The sequence below is a fragment of the Haematobia irritans genome, chromosome 2 (genome assembly GCF_050003625.1).
Source record: "Haematobia irritans isolate KBUSLIRL chromosome 2, ASM5000362v1, whole genome shotgun sequence".
Taxonomy (NCBI): Eukaryota; Metazoa; Arthropoda; class Insecta; order Diptera; family Muscidae; genus Haematobia; species Haematobia irritans.
The window spans coordinates 56,345,978-56,372,100 of record NC_134398.1 but is presented as its reverse complement, the minus strand read 5'-3'; the positions used below and the strand labels follow the sequence as shown (position 1 = coordinate 56,372,100).

The window sequence follows — 26,123 nt, the reverse complement described above, 5'->3', positions numbered from 1 at the left end:
TCATATGCTATCAAAGTCCTTTAAAAACGAGTTAACGACAACTTTATTTTCCAAATTAAGACTCGACTTCCAGTAGAAATTATGCTATTTTTATACCCACCACCATAGAATGGTGACGGGGGTATAATAAGTTTGTCATTCCGTTTGTAACACATCGAAATATCGATTTCCGACTATATAAAGTATATATATTCTTGATCAGGGAGAAATTCTAAGACGATATAACGATGTCCGTCTGTCCGTCTGTCTGTCTGTCTGTCTGTCTGTCTGTCTGTCTGTTGTAATCACGATACAGTCTTCAATAATGAAGCAATCGTGCTGAAATTTTGCACAAGCTCGTCTTTTGTCTGCAGGCAGGTCAAGTTCGAAGATGGGCTATATCGGTCCAGGTTTTGATATAGTCCCCTTATAAACCGACCTCCCGATTTGGGGTCTTGGGCTTATAGAAATCGTAGTTTTTATCCAATTTGCCTGAAATTTGAAATCTGGAGGTATTTTATGACCATAAAGAGGTGTGCCAAAAATGGTGAGTATCGGTCCACGTTTTGGTATAGCCCCCATATGGACCGATCTCCCGATTTTACTTCTTGGGCTTATAGAAACCGCAGTTTTTATTCAATTTACCTGAAATTGGAAATCTAGAGGTATTGTAGGACCACAAATACGTGTGCCAAAAATTGTGAGTATCGGTCCATATTTTGGTATAGCCCCCATATAGACCGATCTCCCGATTTTACTTCTTGGGCTTATAGAAAACGCAGTTTTTATTCAATTTACCTGAAATTGGAAATCTAGAGGTATTGTAAGACCACAAATACGTGTGCCAAAAATTGTGAGTATCGGTCCATATTTTGGTATAGCCCCCATATAGACCGATCTCCCGATTTTACTTCTTGGGCTTATAGAAACCGCAGTTTTTATTCAATTTATCTGAAATTGGAAATCTAGAGGTATTGTAGGACCTCAAATATGTGTGCCAAAAATTGTGAGTATCGGTCCATATTTTGGTATAGCCCCCATATAGACCGATCTCCCGATTTTACTTCTTGGGCTTATAGAAATCGCAGTTTTTTTTAAATTTACCTGAAATTGGAAATATAGAGGTATTGTAGGACCACAAATACGTGTGCCAAAAATTGTGAGTATCGGTCCATATTTTGGTATAGCCCCCATATAGACCGATCTCCCCCCGATTTGGGGTCTTGGGCTTATAGAAACCGTAGTTTTTATCCAATTTGTCTGAAATTGGAAATCTAGAGGTATTTTAGGACCATAAAGAGGTGTGCCGAAAATGCTGAGTATCGGTCCATATTTTGGTATAGCCCCCATCATAAGCGTAGGAAGGCCTCTGGGGAGGGGGCTTAGACCCCCCCAGAAAAATTTTAGCCCCCCCAGAATTTGAAAACCTATTTACGATTTTCCATTTTTTTTAAATAAACAAGCCCTGCCAAAAAGTCGTCGCCAAAAAAGTAATGAAAATGATCTTTTTGGATCCGGAAGTGGTGCAAAATTGGCGAAGAAGCGATGAATTTAACATGGGCTTGTCATAGGACGGAAGTCCTCCATTTCAACAGCCGTTGCACTGAATTTGCATCACTTCTTTAGGTGTGATCCGAATTCAATGTTTTGAATGTAAATTAAAAAATTCTGTTATATTTTGTCAAATAAATAATTTTTATAATTTTTTATGGATTCTAATGCTTGTCGGAAACGTTTGACCTCAAATATTTTCAAAAATTCACAAGTTTTTCAGATTGGATTTAGAATTTTTTTCGACAAAATTCAATTTGTACCATTTTATGAATTCTTACTTCGTTTTTAAGGGATTTTAAACCAAAAATTTAAAATTTCCCATTATGAAAGTATGAAAAAACCAAGTTATAAAAATTTAATTTAAAGAACTTCCTGAGTAGTTAAAATAAAGAACATCATTGGGAGTACATCTTCTGGAAGTGCTTTTAAAGTTGTGTCTTTGGAAGAACTTCCAAATTTTTTTGCTGGGAAATGTGTGGAACTATTTTACTTGCTTTATTATAAATTAATTTTCGAGTTATTTTGATGTCTATTTTTTTATTCATTTTTATACCCTCCACCATAGGATGGGGGTATATTAACTTTGTCATTCCGTTTGTAACACATCGAAATATTGCTCTAAGACCCCACAAAGTATATATATTCTGGGTCGTGGTGAAATTCTGAGTCGATCTAAGCATGTCCGTCCGTCCGTCCGTCTGTCCGTCTGTCCGTCCGTCCGTCTGTCCGGCTGTCCGTCCGTCTGTGGAAATCACGCTAACTTCCGAACGAAACAAGTTATCGACTTGAAACTTGGCACAAGTAGTTGTTATTGATGTAGGTCGGATGGTATTGAAAATGGGCCATATCGGACCACGTTTACGTATAGCCCCCATATAAACCGATCCCCAAATTTGGCTTGGGGAGCCTCCCGGAGCAGCAAAATTCATCCGATCCGGTTGAAATTTGGTATGTGGTCTTAGTATACGGTCTCTAACAACCATGCAAAAATTGGTCCATATCGGTCCATAATTATATATAGCCCCCATATAAACCGATCCCCAGATTTGACCTCCGGAGCCTCTTGGAGGGGCAAAATTCATCCGATCCGGTTCAAATTTGGTACCTGATGTTAGTATACGGCTTCTAACAACCATGCAAAAATTGGTCCATATCGGTCCATAATTATATATAGCTCCCATATAAACCGATCCCCAGATTTGACCACCGGAGCCTCTTGGAGGAGCAAAATTCATCCGATCCGGTTGAAATTTACTACGTGGTCTAAGTATACGGTTTTTAACAACCATGCAAAAATTGGTCCATATCGGTCCATAATTATATATAGCCCCCATATAAACCGATCCCCAGATTTGACCTCCGGAGCCTCTTGGAGGGGCAAAATTCATCCGATCCGGTTGAAATTTGGTACCTGATGTTAGTTTACGGCCTCTAATAACCATGCAAAAATTGGTCCATATCGGTCCATAATTATATATAGCCCCCATATAAACCGATCCCCAGATTTGACCTCCGGAGCCTCTTGGAGGAGCAAAAGTCATCCGATACGGTTGAAATTTGGTACATTTTGTCAATATATGGCCTCTAACAGCCATGTAAAAATTGGTCCATATCGGTCTTTAGTTATATATAGCCGATGACTTATTACACAAAAATTGGTCCATATCGCCAAAAATAATCTACCAAAACTTTATTTCCATAGAAAATTTTGTCAAATTTTATTACTATAGAAAGTTTTGTCAAAATTTAATTTCTATAGAAAGTTTTGTCAAAAGTTTATTTCTATACAAATGTTTGTCAAAATTTTATTTCCATAGAAAATTTTGTCAAAATTTTATTTCTATAGAAAATTTTGTAATCTACCAAAACTTTATTTCCATAGAAAATTTTGTCAAATTTTATTACTATAGAAAGTTTTGTTAAAATTTCATTTCTATAGAAAGTTTTGTCAAAAGTTTATTTCTATAGAAATGTTTGTCAAAATTTTATTTCTATAGAAAATTTTGTAAAAAATTTATTTCTGTAGAAAATTTTGTCAACATTTTATTTCTATACAAAATTTTGTCAAAATTTCATTTCTATACAAAATTTTGTCAACATTTTATTTCTATAGAAATTTTTGTCAAAATTGTATTGCTATAGAAAATTTTGTCAACATTTTACTTCCATAGAAAATTTTGTCAACATTTTATTTCTATAGAAAATTTTGTCAAGTTTTTATTTCTATAGAAAATTACGTCAAATTTTTATTTCTATAGAAAATTTTGTCAAAATTTTATTTCTATAGAAAATTTTGTCAAGGTTTCATTTCTATAGAAAATTTTGTCAAAACTTTATTTCTATAGAAAATTTTGTCAAACTAGATTATATACGTATTTAATCGGCCTTTTTTTGTTTAATATATACCCCGTATGGGCTAACTTACAATTTAGAAGACAGTGTTAAAAAGTTTTACGATACCTTGCCATCGGCAAGTGTTATCGCAACCCAAGTAATTCGATTGTGGATGACAGCCTTTAGTAGAAGTTCCTACGCAATCCATGGTGGAGGGTACATAAGATTCGGCCTGGCCGAACTTACGGCCGTATATACTTGTTATGAAATAAAACATTAATTGAAATATAAATAAATGAAATATAAATCTTTAGCTAGGGAGGCTATAGCCCCCCCTAGGAAAATTGTCTAGCTACGCTAATGGCCCCCATATAGATCGATTTCCCAATTTTACTTCTTGGGCTTCTAGAATCCGAAGTTTTTATCCTATTTGCCTGAAATTGGAAATCTAGAGGTATTTTCGGGTCACAAAGAAGTGTGCCGAAAATGGTGAGTATCGGTCCATATTTTAGTATAGCCCCCATAAGAACGATCTCCCGATTTAACTCCTTGGGTTTCTAGAAACCGTAGTTTTTATCTGATATGCCTGAAATTTTAAATATTCTGGTATTTTAGGCTCACAAAAACGTGTATCGGATTAAGTTTTTATCGGTCCATTTGGTAATGCCTCCATATAGACCGACTTCACTTCTTGAGGGTGTAGAAGGCGCACTGATCATGAAAATTGCTTGAAACTCAATGTAAAATTTCCAGATTTTACTTCTACAGATTTAAGATTTCAAATCAAGACGTTATTTTATAATTTTCTAGCACACTTACAAGAGATGTTAATGATTCCTCTAAAACTCAAACAAAAATGGTTCTTATAAATCCAGAATCTGATATGGTCTTCATAGGTGAAATCTTTAAATTTATCTTCGGGAAGTGTCCTCAAGTCCTCAAGCCCTCCTGAAATTTCAAAGGAAACCCTAATATTTGGTTCATGGTGGTGGGTATTTAAGATTCGGCCCGGCCGAACTTACTGCTGTATATACTTGTTCAAGTAAACAACGTATTTAAAATAAAGTTTTGAAAAACATGTCCTATATTTGAACGATTTTTTGCTTTGTAGTCAAGATGCAAAAAGACAACAAATTTAAAGACAATTTCATTAAATTTAAAAAAATTTCTGAATTATTAAAGTCAAGTTGACCTTAGCCCAAACATTTTGTCTTTCAAGTTATGATACCCATTTTTAAGTCAAATCGCTTAATTATAAGGACAATACGACTTCATTGAAAAGTTTATCGACTTTTGGACAAGGACAAAAACTTTATAGTAGAGAAATGCGTCTTCTATGGTAAGCAAAATTTGCATTTGTATTTTAAAGACATGAAATATTTGACCTCACGACAATATTTTTTTTAGTGTAGAAGAATGTAACAAATTGGTTTTCGGTTCATCGCAAAATTCTATTTTCCTAAAAATCAGGTTTTGGTTTCTGGTTTTGCTCAAACCCGGTTAACCGGTTGAAACCGGAAAAATAGAAATTAGAGAAGTCCATTTCAAACACAATTCTAAAAAACAAAGAGTTAATAATTCATTGTAATAAAATGAAACAAACAAACTGTATTTCCAATGTGATAGAAAAAAGTAATAATAATATAATGGATGTGATATTTTCGTTTACTATTTATGAACATACTCGTACTCAAATCTACATTTTCTTTTGGCTTTAAAAATATTCTTTAAAAGTAAATACAAAAGATTTGAGACACCTTTAATAAATTAGGGTTTGTTTGCTTCCAAAGAAAAGAACTTTGCAACGTTTGACTAAAAATTCGTTACGGAGGAAAACCATTTTTTTATTGCAAGACACACAATTTATCTCTTCAGTTTTATCGAAGAATGTGAAATCGTGGTAGAGAGAGTGCTGTAGTAAAAGATTATTTGTGCTACTTACACTGAAAATAAAATATTGTCGTGAGGCCAAAGAATTCATGTCCTTAAAATACGAATGCGAATTTTGCATTCTTTTGGACAAGTCGATAAACTTTTCGACTTAAAATCGGGTATCCTAACATGAAAGAAAATTTCAATTTACTAAGGTCGACTTGACTTTAATACTTCTGAAAAATATTCAAAATTAATGAAATCACCTTTAAATGTGTTGAATTTTTGCATCTTGGCTACAAAGCAAAAAATCCTTTTGTAAAATAGGACCTGTTTTTAACACTGTATTTTAAAGATATTTTTACATGAGACATAGCACAATTTAAACTTGTAGTCGAATTTGGAAATGGAAGTGGCCGTTAAACGTTTTAAATAGACTTTGATAACACATGAACAAAATAGCTAAAAAAAAAAACAATGAATTAAAATTTGTTTCTAGAACCAACTCAAATTTAAAAGAGAATTGTATCTTAAATGTGTTCTTAATTCAATTCTCCGCTTCTTTGGATCGAAATCAATACCAAAAACCTTAGTGTATAGACAAAATTTGGAACCGGATATGCTTGTGTTTAGTGTTGTTTCTCTTCTTCAGTACCTCTTTAAAAAAGGTTCAATTTCAACGGATGAAGTATGTGGCAAAGTAGATTTAAATTTCATTGAAATACAGATAACCGGTTTGATGATGGTAAAAACCCGGTTTTCGCGATTAACCGAAACCCGATGTTTCGGGAGCAACATTTTAGTTTTAGACGGTAAACATGTTTGTATAAATCATCCTCGAGATTTGATTTCCGGATCATCTTTAAGCAGCAAATTTCATCCGATCTTGTTTAACAAAATGCATGAGTGACTGTCTTTAGTAGAACTTTAAATTAATAAAATATTTTGAAATTATGAACCAATTCTTACTTTTTTCCACTGTTGTATTACAAAGAGTATCTTAATTCTCTTTACTATATCATCTTACTGCTGAAGGCATATTTAATCTTCAGTAATAACCATTTTCCACATTGCACTGTGGGCCAAATTACCGAAATCTCATGCATAAAATCAATTTTTTAACTTGTGAAAATTAAACATTTCATGCAACAAAAAAAGTTGACAACACATTACCAAAAAAATCCAAAATGGTAAAACAATATGGCAATCCGTTTGGCCGTTTCAGCCCAACGAAGTGGCAACTCTTTGTTATTGATTTTTTTCTTAAATTCATAGTTTAGCAAGGGGCTTTAGAGATTTGGATGGTAAAAAAGGTTTTAAAGTTATAAACTTAATTTAAAATGTAAAATTTAAGTCAAGGTATGTACTTTACTAATTTACAAAAATTGTAAATATTGTTTTGTTATTTAAGATAAAAAGCATATTTTTTATTTGTTTAATTTAATGTATGTCCTATGTTGTCTGGAGTAGAACTTACTAACTTGGAACGGATTGGTACAGTTCTATACTGCGTTAGAAAGGTTGAGATGTTGTCTTTCTTGACAACATAAATTTGTCTGCTTATAAGTGCTAATGAAGGTATCCCATTATAATTATTGTGTTACAATCAAAAATAAGAAATTATTAAATATTGGATAGAAAGCTCCCAATGCTGTAATAAATGCAAAAACATTAAAAGATAATGCAAAAACATTAAAAGAGGGAAGTCTTCTATGACGACTTAAGGAAAAAAGTAAAATAATTGTGAAATTTGGCTATATCTGCAATATCTACCACAGCATTAATAATAGGTATATAAAATAAAATGTCGTCAGTTACACCGAAAGAATTCTCTTCGTTAATTTTACGAAGAATTCTTCATTAACTATTCTTCGTGAATTCTTCATTAAAATAACGAAATTTTCATTCATTTTCGTAAATTTTACGAAGAACATTTTTTGAATATACGAAACTTCTACGAAATATTCTACATTAACTTTTCTTCGAAAAAAGTTCGTACTTTTAACGAAAATTTCTTCAAATTTCATGAATTTTGTGAAGAAGTTTTTACGAATATTTTACGAAACATTCTGTGTTAAAATTTCTTCATAAAAAGTACGAAACATTTTCTTTGAAATAACGAAGAAGTTTCATTGAAGTTGTAAAATTTCCGTTCGCGGCATTAAATTGTCTTTTATAATGTGCTTGAGTGTATTCCTTTATTCTATTATTTAATTGTTGTAGCTTCAAAACTCGAACTTAATACCCGCTTTTACAACATGGACAACTTATTAATAAAGGGGAGCTAAACTTTGTTTTTATACATTTTACTGTTGAATTTTCCACTGTTTCCTCCTTTTTTCATTTTACTGTCCCAACTCTAAAAAGAGTATAGTGCCCTTTCGTTATTTTTATGAAGATCCCTTTGTATTGTTTTGACTTACTCCTCGTACGTTCCGATTTCTTTTAACGAACCAAGAAAAAAATTGTGCCCATAATGCCAAAATGATAAACAAAACGCATGTCCACACATACATAAAATGCTGCTCTCAAGGCAAAAACATGCTGTATTTTTTTTTTCAAATCTTTTCTCTTTACTCCGAATACTCATTCTAATATTCAAATTAAATAATATTTAGACTTAAGCATATCAAAATTTTGGCCTTATCATAAAACAGTCCGAAACAACATACAAACGGTTTCACAGAAGTTGCTCTCTTTTGATTCTCTCACTGTGTTATGTTGATCTCTTTCGTCAACCCTCCCGGTTTCCATCTCTATTTCTTTCTCTATACTCTCTCTGTCGCTCTCTTAATAAAATATCACAACATATATATGTTTACTCGAAATTTGTAAATGTATATATGTTTACATTCACACATATTATTTTTATTGAAACATTCATGTCCCAAACATAATATATTCTAACATACTAACATATGTGTCCCAAAAATTTAGAGTTAGTTTAGGAACATTGCATGTTTGCACTTAAATATATTGTGTTTAAAAATTGTGCCCGAAACACATTTTGTTTATATCGAAACATATGAAAAACATATTTTTCTAACAGTGTAGAAATTATTCAAAAACTTAAGATGTAAAGTAGTGATGTCATTTTTCACACTTGTAACTACAACCAAATGCACTTTCGACTATAACTTTTTTTCTAAAAGTTCGAAAAAAAAGTACAAAAGTTTTTCATAAAAACTACGAAAATTTTTCATAAAAAGTACGAAACATTTTCATAAAAGGAACGAAATTGTTTTATAAAAAGTACGAAGATTTTTCATAAAAAATACGAAGATTCTTCATAAAAAGTACGAATTTGTTTCTTACAAACTTTACAAACTTTTTGAAAGAACTTTTCTTCGTAAAAAGTACGAAATATTTCGTACTTTTAATGAAAAGTTTCTTTGGTGGTAAAACAATGACAAATTTCGTACTCTTAACGAAATTGTTCGTTCTTTTTAGGAAGAAAATTCTTTCGATGTTACAGTACATATACCGTACTGTAACTGATTCGTCGGCACAGGTTCCGTTACAAAATTTGCTAAATCATAAAGCTAATATTTAAATATAGACTTACTTATAGTGATAGTGTCAAGGTAGTGATACGTAGAGATGTAATGTGATCACTTCAAACATGTTTCAAGAACAAAATGTTATTTTTGGACTGGGAACGCATAAATTTTGTTTTTTTATACACATACATGGTTGGCAAAATCTGAAATTTTTTACACGAATATGTTCCCATTTCTACATAGTGTTACAGAAATAATGGTAATCAAAACTTTTAAGTAAAAGTGCGTGTGTAAGAGAGTGAAGTGAAATAAATTTGAATTGAACAAAAAGAGCTGAAATCCTACACTAAAAAAATATTTGCGTGATATTAAAGACTACGCAAAGATTGAAATTTTAATTAAGATAAAGTTTATAATATTTGCTTCAAAAACTACTCGTATTTTCATTAAATTTAGGACACAAATTTTGTAAATTTGCGTCCCTCCGTTAAAGTCCCATGTCTTTGAACTAAGGCTAATTTTCCTTAAAGTAAAGAAACACATTTTTGATTTAAAGAAATCGTCCTTAAATTAACTGAAATATTGAATCTTTAGATTTAAGATAAAAACGCTTCAAATATAGGCTAAGACTTATTTTGAGGATTTTAGTTTGAAGTATCCGTTATAATTTAGATTTTAAACTGGCATTTGTTTGTACATGAGTACCTTTATTAATAAACCGCGAAAAGAGAATGAAAATTTGATGAGATCTGTATCGTAATTTTAATTTTATTGGTCCTAGATTTATTTTAAAGAAGCCTCTTTGGCTCGGAATCAATAACAAAATTCTTAAAGGAAGGTCAAATTCTTTGGATCCAAATAAACTTTTTTTTTTTGAGTGTACACTCTAAGTTAGTGGTTAAGATGTAATAATAGTGTCCGTCAGTTCTTATCTAGATTTTCAGTTTCCAATATTACTACATATTGATATATTTAATTTGGTGTAGAGTTAAAGTAGTTGAGATACATCCTCCATTAGAAATTGGGCGTGGCAGTGGGGGATAGGTCCAAAATTTTGATCATACTTTATTGTTGAACTCTGTTCAACAGTAATTTTTATCGTATAACAATTATTGAATTGATTAATTGAATCTATGAATTGCTAAAATGAATTACACCTAGATAGTTAAGTTCATATCTGCTTATTTATTGATATAGTGGTAACCCTAGCAGCTTTCTCTTTCACACAGGGAAAGTTTTCACTCAAATTATTTTCAAATATTTGTCCTTTTCTAAATTACCTTGTACTAATTAATTATGTCTGCCTAATGAATTTTCAATACTTCACTTGTGTTTTGTCAGTCAAACTGGTAAGCAGCCGCCATCCACAATAAACCTAAATTTTATAACGTTTATACTGAAACTGCCTCTTTTTATTTACTTTCTGTTTTTTCATACTGACTTACGATTCTGGGAGATTATTAAACTATACAGTCCATTCCAGTCTAAGCCGTCTCGGAATTGTACATGGTCCATCGAACCGTTCAAAGGACTAGTTGGAAGATAAGAAAAGTTTTGGATAACGTCCACTGATTACTGATTCTTAAAAGTATATTCTATCTATAATGGAAAAGAGGTACGTAAAATTTGTTATTTTGTGAACGGATAAAATTGTGGAATTTTTTGTTGAAATTTTATGACAACTGTTGTTAAAGTTTCTGCCTGTGCTACTGGGCAAGCACAAGTCATTACATTACATTTCATGAGACAAGTACATGAAATAGCTTTTTACGAAAGCGCTGCTATATTGCTTTACAAGCACAACTATTAATTTTGAAAAGGTTCTTCACGAGACCCTTTTAAAATCTTGTGTTGGCTCGTTTGATAATTTGGGTGATATTCTTTCTGGTTGTGTATTCTCAAGACTATCAACGAGTGTAAATTGTTTGAAATTATTGCAGAAATGCAAATTCTCTCGTTACCAGGTCTATGTTAAGTTCTTTACATGAAGAAAGAATGCTGCTTTTTACGAAAGCATTTGTAACACTGTAAATTGGAAGTGGTTTTGCTTTACGAGCAACACTAAAATTTAGATCCATACATACTTACCCACTGTTTATGTCTACGACACTTACCTTCAACATATTGAACATTCATAGCAGAAATGTTTTTAACATTTACATTGGATACTTACCTTTGATATTCTCAATCGAATCGCAACATTTATATGTCACATTTATGTTTATAATATTCGTGCATACTTACCTTCAACATATTGAACATTCATAGCAGAAATGTTTTTAGCATTTACATTGGATACTTACCTTTGATATTCTCAATCGACTCGCAACATTTGTTTGCAACATTTATGTTTATAACATTCATGCATACTTACCTGCAACATATCTAATTTTCATAACAGACACATTTATATTGTTGATACTTACCGGTCAACTCGCAACATTTGTTTTCAACATTTATTCAAAGAATATTTACGTTGATCAATAACACCACTGTTAACTCACACTTGCTTTGAATACTAGTCACACTCAGCCACAACAATCCTCTACATTAATAGCCTCTTCAAACGCTCATACATAGTCTCAGTCAATAACTCTTTAACATCATTTATACGAATTCTCTATTCGTCCGTCTGTTAAAATTACAAATCATAAACCTGTGCCGTTAATATCAACCAAACTCTCTTAAGTTCTGCGTAATACATTTGCATTCTGTAAAGTTGACAGCGCAGTCGGACTGGCCGACAACCATAACATCTTGGATTCTCTTAACGATGACAATATTTGCTTTGCTTCTCATTTAATTGAGTGGTTACATACTTGCCCTATTGTTAACACGAAATCATTATACGTGGGAAATAATTATTTATTATTTCACTTTGTTTAAGTGGTTCACATCGATGATATCTAACAGAAACAAACTGAAAGTTTAATGAATTAGGAGCTTCTAAAATCATTTCTTGCATATATAATGAAATGAAATCAAAATTGTTATATTGTAATCCCGCAAGTAAAAAAGTTGAAATCGATAGGGCATCTCTGTGACTGCATCTTAAGAAAGAGAGGATGTCATATTAGCAAAGCCGGCAAATTGTCATTTTGATTGAAATTTTAAGACGTAAAGTAGTTGAAGTGGAGAGCTTAAAGAAAGTTTATTGGAAAAAAGGAGACCGTATAGAAACAAAATTAAAAGTATAAATTTGGAAAATTAAAACAAAAATTGAGGGCGAGATATTTGGAAAATTACGCTGTTGAATCAAAATATGAATGGTTATCCAATCATTGTCTATTGGTCTATTGGTTTTCATGAGTTGGAGTTGGTGGACGAAAGTTTGGTTGGTGTTTTTGTTGTAACGGTGCTCGGAAGGCACATGCGGTGCATATTGGCAATTGAAGGCTTACGTGTTTGAATCAACGAGAGGAGGGTAAAGTAGAGGGGTGAGTGGATGTTAGTATACATATGAATAAAAGAAAAATAATGTTTATGTATAAAAAGGTGTTGCCATCACAGTGTTGAAGACAAACACGCGAAAGGAAGATCACTTAAAGGGAAAATACAAATGATGATTTCCTTGTTTGGAGATTTAATGATTGTTCAAGTTGCACAATTTACAGAGGATTTTATTTACTATTGCATGATTAAATTATACACTAAAGGAAATTAAAAAATTTATACAGAAAAATACCATTGATTATACACTAAAAAATATATGGAAAGTTAAGCTTTCTTCATATAGAATTAAAAGGAAATAATACTTAGTTGGTTAATCTTTTTATTTTGGAAAAATTTCTCTGCATACACTCAAAGAAAAAAGTGAACTCTCTATTTCACTAAAGCCAATTTAATTTTATATTGGTTCATGGAATCATTATGGTTGAAAAAAGTTTATTTTACTCAAGTAACTTTTTGCGTACGTTAGTTAAATGAACTAAAAAACGAAAAAAAAATTGCACACAAAGCATAAAGATTTCCTAATATCGTATGTCTTACAAAATAGTTCATTATTTCTTTGAATTTTGAAATTTTGCCAAAACTGTGTCCATCATGAATTTCGTATGGTACTAAAGACATTCTTGTAATTTTGAAATACAAGATTTCTCTTAAAACTAGAAAATTGTCTTTAATAATTGGAAAAACTTAGTTATGTCCAATTGGTTTTCTTGAATTTGTCGAAAAATATTTATTTATTTTTTCCATATCGGAGTGATATCAGCGATTCTAATACTGCTTAGTTAAAACTTTCTAAAAAAGTTTTCTAAAATTAGTCGAAGGTTATCTTTCCTGGTGGGATCACTGTTTTTTAATGTAATTGGAAGAGTTGCTGTGAGTGCAATTTCCTAATATAACAAAGGAGCAAGTTTGCAATTGAACAATTAAAGTTTTGCTAATTGTGCTTATGATTGATATGTCAGATGATTGCATGAGAAATGAAAACTCGAAATACTTACCCATGAAAATTTGATATACTTACCTATCGAAGTTTAAAAAGTCTACCTATGAAAATTTTTAAATACTTACCTGTGGAAACCTATGAAGAAAATACCTTTGAAATTTGAAATACCTATGAAAATTTGAAATACTTGCCTATGGAAACTTAAAAGGTTTATCTATGGAAATTTAAAATACTTACCTATGAATGAAATGCCTGAATGAAATTTGGAACTTACTTACTTGTAGAATTTTTAAATATTTGCTTATGAAGTGGAACATCACAGGTGGATGAAATATTTGCTTATAAAGGGAAATACGTACCGAAAGAGAAGAAATATTACACATTTAAATATTTAAATCAATTATTGAATATTTAATTTGAACAAAATTATTTTCCGTCTTTTTTTGGAGGAATTGATATTTGTGCTTCTACACAGTGGGAAAATTTGTTATATTCTTTGAATTCCCTTTAATTGCAACAAATTGTTTTTTTTTACTTTCTTCTCACAAGAACCAGCATTAACGAAAGGCAAAGTAAATGAATTTTGGTGCAAATCATTACCATATTGGAAACGCTGTGTTTCATTCTCGCCATTTTGAGACGTGAATGGGAATTTATTCTTTTGATTGGCATTGAACTTATTAAAGTTCGACTTTCTTGGGCGTAAAAGCTGGTTTTGTTATGTCAAGCTGATATAACATTTTCAGTATTATGCTTGGCTTTTTCAGTTGATTAATTTTGCATCAATTAATTCACGAATTTCCATTGTTCCACTGAGACTGTGGTCGGTACTTCGTGGAATTTTTTATATTTTATTTTTCAAGAAACTGAGTGTTCAAGGCAACATTATTTTATTATTGACTGAAAATTTTACAAAGTCCCATTTATTCCGAGTACTAATATATTTAGATACTAATATATTTCGAAGAAGGGATTTTGTACTGAGATCCAAATTTGTGGATACATTATACTTGAATTTGAAAACCATTAAACTTAAACTTGAATTCAGCTATCAAATCCGCTGCGACGATTCGTACTTATTATCAGCACTTGTATTTTCTTTGCCGAAAGAGACATAACAATCTACAGTTATATTTATCAGTGGTGATCTCTAGCGATAAAGTTTTGATTTCGCTGTCTGCCGAAATACTTGTTCAACTCGCTGCATTCTTATCAAATGAGGATACCTTGCACTAAAAGTTGCGCATTCTCCATTTATGGTTCGTTAACCTAAAGATCCTAAGAGGAATTGATATTATACATATACAATAAACATTGTGTTTACTAACGGCTACAAGAAGTTTACGAGGAGGTGAAAGGTTGGAACATTAGCTATTGGGGCTAATATACAATAACATTTTAGCACATATACACTGTTTCTTGTATGTTGTTTGTTAGGTTGTATACTTCAACATTTTTTATTTGGTGGTATATTCAACATTGTTGCAACCCACTCTGACCGTTTGATATTGGTAAAGAAAAAACAGAATCTGTAAACTGGTGGTGAACTGTGCCTATGTCTACTTTTATATGAGTGTATTTGAATTATTCTGTTGAGACCATTTTAGTCGCCCCTGGAAATCGACTTTAACTGTGAACTTGCCTACTTTTGCATAAGTTATTTACAGTTCTCTGTTGAATTCATTTACTTGATCTGTTGAGTCACATTTGAAATAGCAAGGAACATAATTTTCTGTTGCACTATTTGTATCATAGTAGCTCTCTGTTAGCAACTGTGAAAACTTTTCTCTCTGAGTGGCGAGAGAAATACATTCTGTGAATATAATCTATTGTTGATTATTGTTTTCGGTAATCGTTAGTCTGTACTGTTGCTTAGGAAACTGAAACGCACATTATGTCGTCACAGAAGTTTATATTTTTCTCTGACCAAGTTGTCACTTACTGCGCCAACTTCGCTGCAATTGATATAACTGAACATACGCTTTCTAGTCTGCAAGTAGATCTAGATGATTTAGATCGTCGATGGCATACATTGACTCAGGTCTACGAAACTGAAATGACCACCCGTGAAGAGTTAAGCAAAGAGGAAAAAGAATCTATGCATTCCAAATTTAATGAATCTTGCAGGTCATACAAGACATGTAAGACTTCAATTCTTGATTTAATGGACATCGAAAGAAGAAAGTTGGAAATGTCATCGGTTCCAGTGGCGCGTATTGAAAATAGACCTGTTGATGCCGACAGCGGATTTTCTGTAAAACTGCCTCCTTGCGACACTGAACTTTTCAATGGGGGGTACGATAAATGGCCAGGTTTTAGGGACATGTTCACGGCCATTTATATTAAACACCCAAAACTGTCACCTGCCCAAAAACTATTTCATTTAAGGGCGAAAACAAGAGGTGAAGCTAACCAAATTGTAAAACAATTCGCTCTGACTGATGACAATTTTGGTTTAGCATGGGATGCTTTGCGGCAACGCTATGAAAATAAAAGAATTCTCATTAATCACCAATTGAGGAAAATTTTTGAATCTGATCGCGTTACCACTGAAAAGGGAAAGTCACTTCGTAATTTACAGTACACGATAAACAACTGCCTTTCAGTACTGAAAACTTATAATATATCAGTGGTTTCCTGGGATCCCATACTAGTGTACTGGGTATCGTCAAGATTACCCGATGAAACTTTAACGGCATGGGAAAATTCGTTAAATGATCACAAGCAAATGCCGTCATGGGAACAACTTGACGATTTTATCTCGAGGCGGTTGAATATGTTGGAATCAATAACTGATATAAGAAAACCATCGAATCCGCCTATCAATTCACAAAAGTCCAACAATTACTACACTAAAACTGAAAATAATTATAAACCCTGCAGAGCTTGTAAGCAAAATCATTCGCTACGTACTTGCACTAAATTTAAATCATGGTCTTTCACACAAAAAAGAAAGTTTGTCAACGAAAATAAACTTTGTGACAATTGTTTAGGATATGGTCACACTGCTCGAAATTGTCAAAGTGATAACGTGTGTCAAAAATGTCAACAGCGACATCACACTATTTTACATCAAGATTCCAGCAACGCTGAGAATCGAAGAGCGACGCAACGAACTTCCCAATCAAATGTAACGTCGTTCCATGTTGACGCCAATACTGAAGATCATCCGAGTACGTCCACTGCTGTTTATAATGATCCAATTACGCATGTCCAATCGAACTACACTAAGTCTTGCGAAGGAACTGTTTTACCTACTGCGTTAATTGAAATTGAGCACTTAGGCACAATATTCACTATCAGGGTGTTTATTGATCAGGGTTCACAGGAATCATTTATTTCTAGCAGGATTGTGAACAGACTACAAATTCCTACCAAGAAATCCTTCACGAGGATTTCAGGTCTTGGAGGAACTGTACTTGAAAATTCATCGAAAATATGCCATGTTACTTTGAGATCCCGAAAATCTGACTATATGTTACACACTTCTGCGATAGTCGTTTCTAATTTGAAACATTTAATGCCTGGGTCACCAACACACATTTCTGACTGGTCTGACTTAAATGAATTGGATTTGGCGGATCCATATTTTTGCAAACCGGGACCGATTGATATGCTGTTAGGAAGTGATATTTTGCCATCCATTATTAAATCGGGCGTGAAAAAGAATGTGGCAGGAAGTTTATTAGCACAAAATACTGAATTCGGGTGGTTAATAAGTGGACCTCCTGCACAACGAACTGTTTCCACGTTTGCATCATGGACAGCATCGAATGATACACTAAACGATGACATAAGAAAATTTTGGGAGTTGGAAGAAGTTCCCATTTTGAATTTGTTGTCGGAAGACGACAATTGGTGCGAAAAATTTTATCAGGAAACCACTAGTCGATTACCAAATGGAAAATATATGGTGAGACTACCATTTCGGCAAGACTTACAGACGGAAATAGTCTTGGGGTCATCAAGACGATCCGCCATGGGGCAATATATGCACATGGAAAAAATGTTGCAAAAGTCCCCGGATCTTTCATCCGAGTATACAAAAGTTTTATCAGAATATTTAGATCTTGATCACATGGAGCCGACATCATCCACTGAAATTTGTTTAGATTCGCGATACCGCTCTTTTTATCTTCCTCACCATGCGGTTGTCAAACCTGAACGTACGTCCACAAAAGTTAGAGTTGTTTTTAATGCTTCAAAAAAGACTTCGACTGGGATTTCTTTAAATGACATACTGCATACTGGGCCAATACTTCAGAATGATTTAATGAATGTGGTACTTCGATGGCGTTTCTACAAATATGTGTTTAATGGCGACATCCAAAAGATGTACCGCCAAATTTATGTACATCCTGAAGATAGACAATATCAAAGAATTCTCTTTCGAAAGTCGCAATCTGAGACAATTAGTGACTACTGTTTAAAAACTGTAACGTTTGGAGTAAACTGTGCTCCTTACTTAGCAATCCGAACTCTACGACAATTAAGTGAGAACGGAAAATCAACGCATCCTACTGCGGCATCCATTTTGCAACATCAGATTTACGTGGATGATGTTCTGTCAGGTGGCAATTCGGTTGCTGAAGCAAGATACTATTTATTACAACTTACTGATTTGCTTGACTCAGCTGGATTCCCATTAAAAAAACTTACTGCAAACCATCCGGATATTCTGCAAGGCGTACCCCCCGAGGATCTTCTAAATGAAGATTTTTTGAAACTGGAAGACACTAGCGAGACGAAAACATTAGGCATTCGTTGGAACGCGATGTCCGATACTTTTTATTATACCGTCTCCAACATTCCTACTTCCTGTACTCTTTTGACAAAACGGAAAATTTTATCAATTGTCGCAAAAATATTTGATCCTGCTGGATGGTTGGCACCCATCATTATTGTAGCGAAGGATATTTTACAACAGTTGTGGATCGATGGAACTAATTGGGATGAGGAAGTCAAACCACATGCGATGGAAAAGTGGAAGCATTTTATTTCTAATTTTTCTGATATTGAATCTATTAAGATTCCTCGATGGATCAACTATTCCCCTGATAAGCGAGTTGAAATACATGGATTTTGCGATGCGTCTGAGAAAGCATATTGTGCCTGTATCTACATATGCACTGTTTCTTCAGAGAATATTAGAACCTCACAATTGTTGGTATCAAAATGTAAAGTAGCACCACTTAAGACTGTTAGTTTACCAAGATTAGAGTTATGTGGGGCTACACTGTTATCAAAGCTACTGAAATCTGTTTGTCAAAATTTGAGTTTCACTATTACTGACATTTTTCTGTGGTCCGATTCTACAATCACTTTGGCGTGGCTCGATAAACCACCATATCATTGGAAGACTTTTGTTGCTAACAAAATATCTGAAATATTGGACAACATTGGAAATGTTACTTGGAGACATGTTCCAACCAATGATAATCCTGCAGACATTGGTTCTCGAGGATGCACAGCTTCTGAACTTAACTCGAATAAACTGTGGTGGCATGGACCAAAATGGTTGTTAAAATCAGCAGAATTTTGGCCCAAACAAAATTACTTTTGCGAGCCTGAACTTGAAAGAAAAGTAACTAATTTTCTAACTGAAACTCAAACTGAGGATCTTTTAGATCGATTCTCATCTTTTAGTCGGGCACTACGTGTTCTTTGCTATGTATACCGTTTTGTAAGGAATTGTAGAAAACAAACGGTCAATTTTACTAATACTGACTATATTACTAAAGATGAAATTTTACTGACTAAGTTTAATCTGATTCGTTTGGCCCAACGGACTCATTACCGATCTGAATATGAAGCTCTTAAAAACAACCGTGCTATTGGCACAAAAAGCAAACTGTTAACGTTAAACCCTGTTCTTGATGACCAAAAACTATTACGGGTGAATGGCCGATTGGCCAGTTCTGACATCAGCTACAATGAAAGGCATCCTGTTATATTACCTGAAAAATCACGATTCTGTAAACTGTTTATTGAATTTACTCACAAGATGTTGTTGCATTCAGAACACAAAATTATGTTACGTGCAATTCGTCAAGAATTTTATGTCATTCGCTTGAAAAGTGCAATACGTTACTGTATAAGAAATTGTCGCACATGCACTGTATACAAGCATCGTGTTCGCACTCAAATAATGTCTTCACTGCCACTTGAGAGGTGTACATTTTCCTTACCCTTTACTAACACTGGTGTAGATTTTGCTGGACCATTTGAGTTGAAAACTTCCAGACTTAGAAATGCTAAACTGCAAAAGGGTTATGCTGCAATATTTGTGTGTCTCTCTACCCGAGCTGTACATTTAGAGGCATGTTCCGAACTTACAACTGAAGCTTTCTTGTCTACTGTAAAGTGCATGAAGTCTCATTTAAGGAAAGTTGCTGCTAACATTAAATTTACGTTTGAGGTATTTTCCACACTTCTTGTTAGGATTGAAAGCATTTTGAACTCTAGGCCAATTTCACCTATCAATGAAGATCCAAACGAATTAATCCCATTAACCCCTGGTCATTTACTGAGAGGAGCAGCTTTAACAGCTGTTCCTGAAGAATATTCCGACAATCTTACATTGCTGAACCGATGGCAACGGTTAAAAACTTTGCAAATTCATTTCGCTAAACGCTGGAAGAATGAGTACATTTGTGAACTCCAAAGGAGATACAAATGGAAGACGACCCAACAAAATCTTAAAGTAGACGACTTTGTTGTGGTCAAGGAAGACAACCTCCCCCCTAATGAATGGTGTTTGGGTAGAGTACTGAAGGTCTTCAAGGGGCAAGATTCTAACGTACGTGTAGCTGAGATCCGCACCCAAAATGGGTTGATAATTCGCCCAATAGCTAAACTTTGTGTTATTCCTACTGCTAAACATTAATTTCCACAACCGTTCACAACTTAACAACATTTTACGCTTACAGCCAAGTATCCAACGTTCCAAAGTGCCGCATCTGCCACCAAAGGCATGCGTTAAAGGACTGTGGGAAATTTCACCAAATGGACGTTCGTGAGCGAAGAGAGGAAGTTAAAGTAAAAGGGTTTTGCTTTAAATGCCTTTGTTCAAGTCATACACGTGATTGGTGCCGCTCACGAAAAACTTGTCTCGTCTGCAACCAAAATCACCACACCATGCTCCACACTGACACCACATCCAACTCTAACCGGAATATTACCAAAATCATCCGGCACAAGCCCGTGAAACCTCAGCATTCGTCATCAGGACATCACACCACAAGCAATTCTCGACGTAAATCCCAAGGCCACAATCAACGGAACTACATACATGAGCGATTAAGTCCCCGATCAAAAACTCATGTATTTTTGCCTACTGCATTAGCTCGAGTGTTAGCCCAAAATGGTACAGGCAGTGTTCGGATGATTATGAATTCGGCCGGAAAGCAGACAATTATACTGAGATCGATGGTAGACCGATTAAATATCCGTACGACCAAAAAGGGCCAGTCCGAATTCTGCACGCTATGCCTTCAATCATATCATGATGAAACCGTAAAGGTGCAAATTATTGGACTCGTCAAATCCCATTTTAACATGGCTCTGCCGGAAGCAACAACTGAAAAAAAACTACAGTCCATATACAACCATTTAGGTACTTTGGCTGATCCCCACTTCTATAAGCCATCGAATATCGAGGTTGCCATTGGAAACGACCAACTATCAAAATTACTCTTGGCTGGATTAATTCAAACTTCGTCCTCCATGCCAATAGCGCAAAGTACGATCTTCGGTTGGATCATATCCGGAGCCTGTACATACTAAGTTGCATTGCTGCAAGAGGGGCGGCATGTTGAACTCTGTTCAACAGTAATTTTTATCGTATAACAATTATTGAATTGATTAATTGAATCTATGAATTGCTAAAATGAATTACACCTAGATAGTTAAGTTCATATCTGCTTATTTATTGATATAGTGGTAACCCTAGCAGCTTTCTCTTTCACACAGGGAAAGTTTTCACTCAAATTATTTTCAAATATTTGTCCTTTTCTAAATTACCTTGTACTAATTAATTATGTCTGCCTAATGAATTTTCAATACTTCACTTGTGTTTTGTCAGTCAAACTGGTAAGCAGCCGCCATCCACAATAAACCTAAATTTTATAACGTTTATACTGAAACTGCCTCTTTTTATTTACTTTCTGTTTTTTCATACTGACTTACGATTCTGGGAGATTATTAAACTATACAGTCCATTCCAGTCTAAGCCGTCTCGGAATTGTACACTTTATTCTCATCAGCAGTAGTAAATGTACAAAATTTCAGAGCTCTAGGCGCTTCCGTTGGGTTAAAATACACCCATTTTCATTTGAAAGTGGGCGTGGCAGTGGGCAGATCAGTCCAAAATGTTGATCATACTTTATTCTCATCCTCAGTGGTACACGTACAAAATTTCAGAGCTCTAGGTGCTTCCGTTGATTTAATGCGCCAAAAACCTCTCGTTTGGCCCATAGTGCATTGTAATAATTCAAATTGTTCCATCCTTTGACAGCATAATCTGTGTTGACTACATATTTCATATTGAAATTAATACAATTATACTTAATATAATATAAATACTAGCCATTTATTAATGACATGCCAGTTTCCTTTTTAAATCGAATTTCTCCATCATAAATTTCGGGTTTATATTAAGATATTGTGGTGCAGTCTAATTTTCAAATTTTAAAGCAATTATGAGAAATTAATTAATATGTTATTATTGACTTAACAAAATCTATGTTTGGCCAATTTGTAAAATGTCTTAATAGAAGAGAAGTCAATTTGATGACCAAATACAATTTACAATTGCTACATTTCTATTATAATGTGTATGCCTATTGCAAATGATAATACTGGAGATTAGACAAGTAAGGGTTAGGAAGTGCACATGAGGTAGAACATTAAAATTTTATTACATTTGGTTGCAATTCAATAATATTTTCATTTGTGTGAAAATATAAAGCATTACGAGGTATTACAGTGTTTAGATATACAATATAATGTATAAGTATAACTGGAGGGTATTTTTCTACTACAGAAAAAAATAAATAAAACAGAAGCCGATAGTGCCAAGGACTAATATTTTGTATATGGTATACGAGTAAATTACCTTTTTAATCTATTTGTAATGCATGTTCTTATGGTATTATAGCCCACAAAACACAAAAAACGAATTTGTGTCAAATTTCAGGAATATAGCGCCATTTTTGAAGACAATAGACGGAGAGGCTGACATCCTTGCATAGTCTTAGAATCCTTCTCTGTCGCACTGAAAAAAATATTGTCGTGAGATCAAAGATTTCATGTCTTTAATATAGGAATGCAAAATTTGCTTAGCATAGAAGACTCATTTCTCTAATATAAAGTTTCTTTCCTTGTCCAAAAGTCGATAAACTTTTCAATGAATTCGTATTGTCTTTATAATTAAGTGATGTGACTTAAAGATGGGTATCATAACATGAAGGAAAGCATTAATGAATTTGTCTTTAAATTTGTTGTATTTTTGCATCTTCACTACAAACAAAAAAAATCGTTCAAATATAGGACATGTTTTTCAACACTTCATTTCAAAGACGTTTTTACTTGAAACATAGCATAATTTCTACTGGAATTCGAATCTGAATTTGGAAAATAAAGTTGCCGTTAACTCGTTTTTAAATGACTTTGATAGCATATGAAGAAAAAAATCTAAAAAAACGAAAACTTAAAATTTGCTTCTTAGACAAACCCAAAATTTAAAAGAGAATCGTGTCCTAAAAATGTCCTTAATTCAATTCTCCGCTTTTTGGCTCAATACCAAAATCATTATTTTGAAGACAAAATCTTTGGAACGGGCCATGCTTTGTTTTCAGTGCAGGAAGAACCGAGGAGTTACTTCACTTGCACGAAAATGGCCAGTTACCAAATTTATTTTTTCCAATGAGAAGCTATTCCAAATTGAGTAGTTTGTAAACAAACAATATTATCGGGATTTTTTGCCAAAGTGGTCAGCTGAAAATTGACATCAGAACTCAAATGCAGCTGATAGTAATGGTATGGGTTGCCGTAACAGGATATGATCGCTTGTATTCATCGACCTTGGGGTCGAAATAAATGACGAATATTATCAGAAAAATGTCCTGAAGCAGTATTGAAGCCCTGGATAGACAAGTACTTCGTTCCACGACCCTGGATATTCCAACAGGACTCACAGCCAGGACGCGTCAATCAAGAATGGCTCACAATGACCACCAAAATCTATGGATCTCCGCTCATTTTTTGTGCCTCGGGCATTTTGGATCAAAAGTGGGCACTAAAATATACTGCAAGTGTTGATCAACTCAAGACTTCGCTTCGCTTGGTCCAAATTCCGCAGAGCCACATTCGTGCATCATGTGACTTTGTCGGCCAATTCAAAATTCGAAAACATTTTGCTTTTGAAGAACTTTACTTTGTTGAATTTTATATAAATAGCACCCATACATACCGATCACTGCTTTAGTTTTTGTAGCATCTTGTCTTCGCTTATTTATCATTAGAATTTATATTTCTCTTCCACTTTGTATTTATTTAGTATATATGGCCGTAAGTTCGGCCAGGCCGAATCACCATGGCTTATGTAGAATGTTCTACTAAAGAATGTAATCTACAATCGGAATACTTGGGTTGTGGTACCACTTGCCGATGGCAAGGTATCTTATATTTTCTTAACCTTGTCTTAATCCGTACGGAAACAAATTAAATACCTACACGGACGAAAAAGACTTTTTTTCATATGTTTGGATGTACAAATTATATGTTTGGAACTCACATTTTTTAACACAATATTTTTAGGTGTAAACATATAATGTTCAAAAACTAGTATAACATGTTTGGGACATATATCTTAATATGTTAGAACATATTATGTTTGGGACATAAAATATTTGTAAATATAATATGCTTTGATGCAAATTTAGAAATAGCCTATAAACATATATGTGTTTAAAAAGAGAGACCTAGAGAGTTTGCTGCAAGAAAAATAATATCCACACAAAGAAAATTTCATTAAATTTCTTTTTCTACCAGTGTATGCCCTAAGGTGAAACATAATATGTTAGAATAATACAAACAATATTTTGTTTGAGCCAATCCTGAAAATATATATGCTTGAAGCAAAACGTGTTTGGGGTATATGTTACAGAAGCAATTTTTTTAGGGGTGTATGTAAGATAATTTAGTTATTAATGGCTTTATATAAAGGAATCTATAAATAATTATGAAGATAAATTAACCAATTTTCGCACGATAATTAGAGGACCAGATCGGATAAAATTTGTTCCTCTATAAAAATCTAAAAGTCAAATTTGGGGATCGGTTTGTATGGGAGCTATATATAATTATGAACCTATATCGACCAATTTGTGCACGATTAGTAGAAATTACATACTGACATTGCGTGGCCATTCTCAACTGGATCGGAAGAAATTTGCAAGTCCAGGTAATCTGGGGATTTTTATACCCTCCATCATAGGATGGGGGTATATTAACTTTGTCATTCCGTTTGTAACACATCGAAATATTGCTCTAAGACCCCATAAAGTATATATATTCTGGGTCGTGGTGAAATTCTGAGTCGATCTAAGCATGTCCGTCCGTCCGTCTGTTGAAATCACGCTAACTTCCGAACGAAACAAGCTATCGACTTGAAACTTGGCACAAGTAGTTGTTATCGATGTAGGTCGGATGGAATTGCAAATGGGCCATATCGGTCCACTTTTACGTATAGCCCCCATATAAAGGGACCCTCAGATTTGGCTTGTGGAGCCTCTAACAGCAGCAAATTTCATCAGATCCGCCTGAAATTTGGTACATGGTGTTGGTATATGGTCTCCACATCGGTCCATAATTACATATAGCCCCCATATAAACCGATCCCCAGATTTGGCTTGTGCAGCCTCTAAGAGAAGCATATTTCATCCGATCCGGCTGAAATTTGGTACATGGTGTTGGTATATGGTATCTAACAATCATACAAAAATTGGTTCACATCGGTCCTTAATTATATAAAGCCCCCATATAAACCGATCCCCAGATTTGGCTTGCGGAGCCTCAAAGAGAAGCAAATTTCATCCGATCCGGCTGAAATTTGGTACATGATGTTGGCATATGGTCTCTAACAACCATGCAAAAATTGGTCCACATCGGTCCATAATTATATATAGACCCCATATAAACCGATCTCCAGATTTGGCTTGCGAAGCCTCAAAGAGAAACAAATTGCATCCGATCCGGCTGAAATTTGGTACATGGTATTGGTATATGGTCTCTAGCAACCGTGCAAAAATTGGTCCACATCGGTCCATAATTATATATAGCGCCCATATAAACCGATCCCCAGATTTGGGTTGCGGTGCGCCAAAAAGAAACAAATGTCATCCGATCCACCTGAAATTTGGTACATGATGTTGGTATATGGTCTCGAAAACCATTCAAATATTGGTCCTCATCGGTTCATAATTATATAT

The 26,123-nt window shown here is 33.9% G+C and overlaps 1 protein-coding gene and 1 long non-coding RNA gene across 2 annotated transcripts in view; one reads left to right on the top strand and one right to left on the bottom strand.

Moving 5' to 3' along the window:
- LOC142227550 (uncharacterized) overlaps window positions 1-26,123 on the bottom strand; it is a 218,280-nt gene that overhangs the window by 74,236 nt on the left and 117,921 nt on the right. The window lies entirely within an intron of this gene.
- Window positions 10,357-21,776, top strand: LOC142224405 (uncharacterized). The gene is made up of 2 exons (XM_075294181.1): window positions 10,357-10,854; window positions 20,562-21,776. The coding sequence occupies exons 1-2, from the start codon at window positions 10,844-10,846 to the stop codon at window positions 21,415-21,417; spliced, it is 867 nt and encodes a 288-aa protein (XP_075150296.1). The 5' UTR covers window positions 10,357-10,843; the 3' UTR covers window positions 21,418-21,776.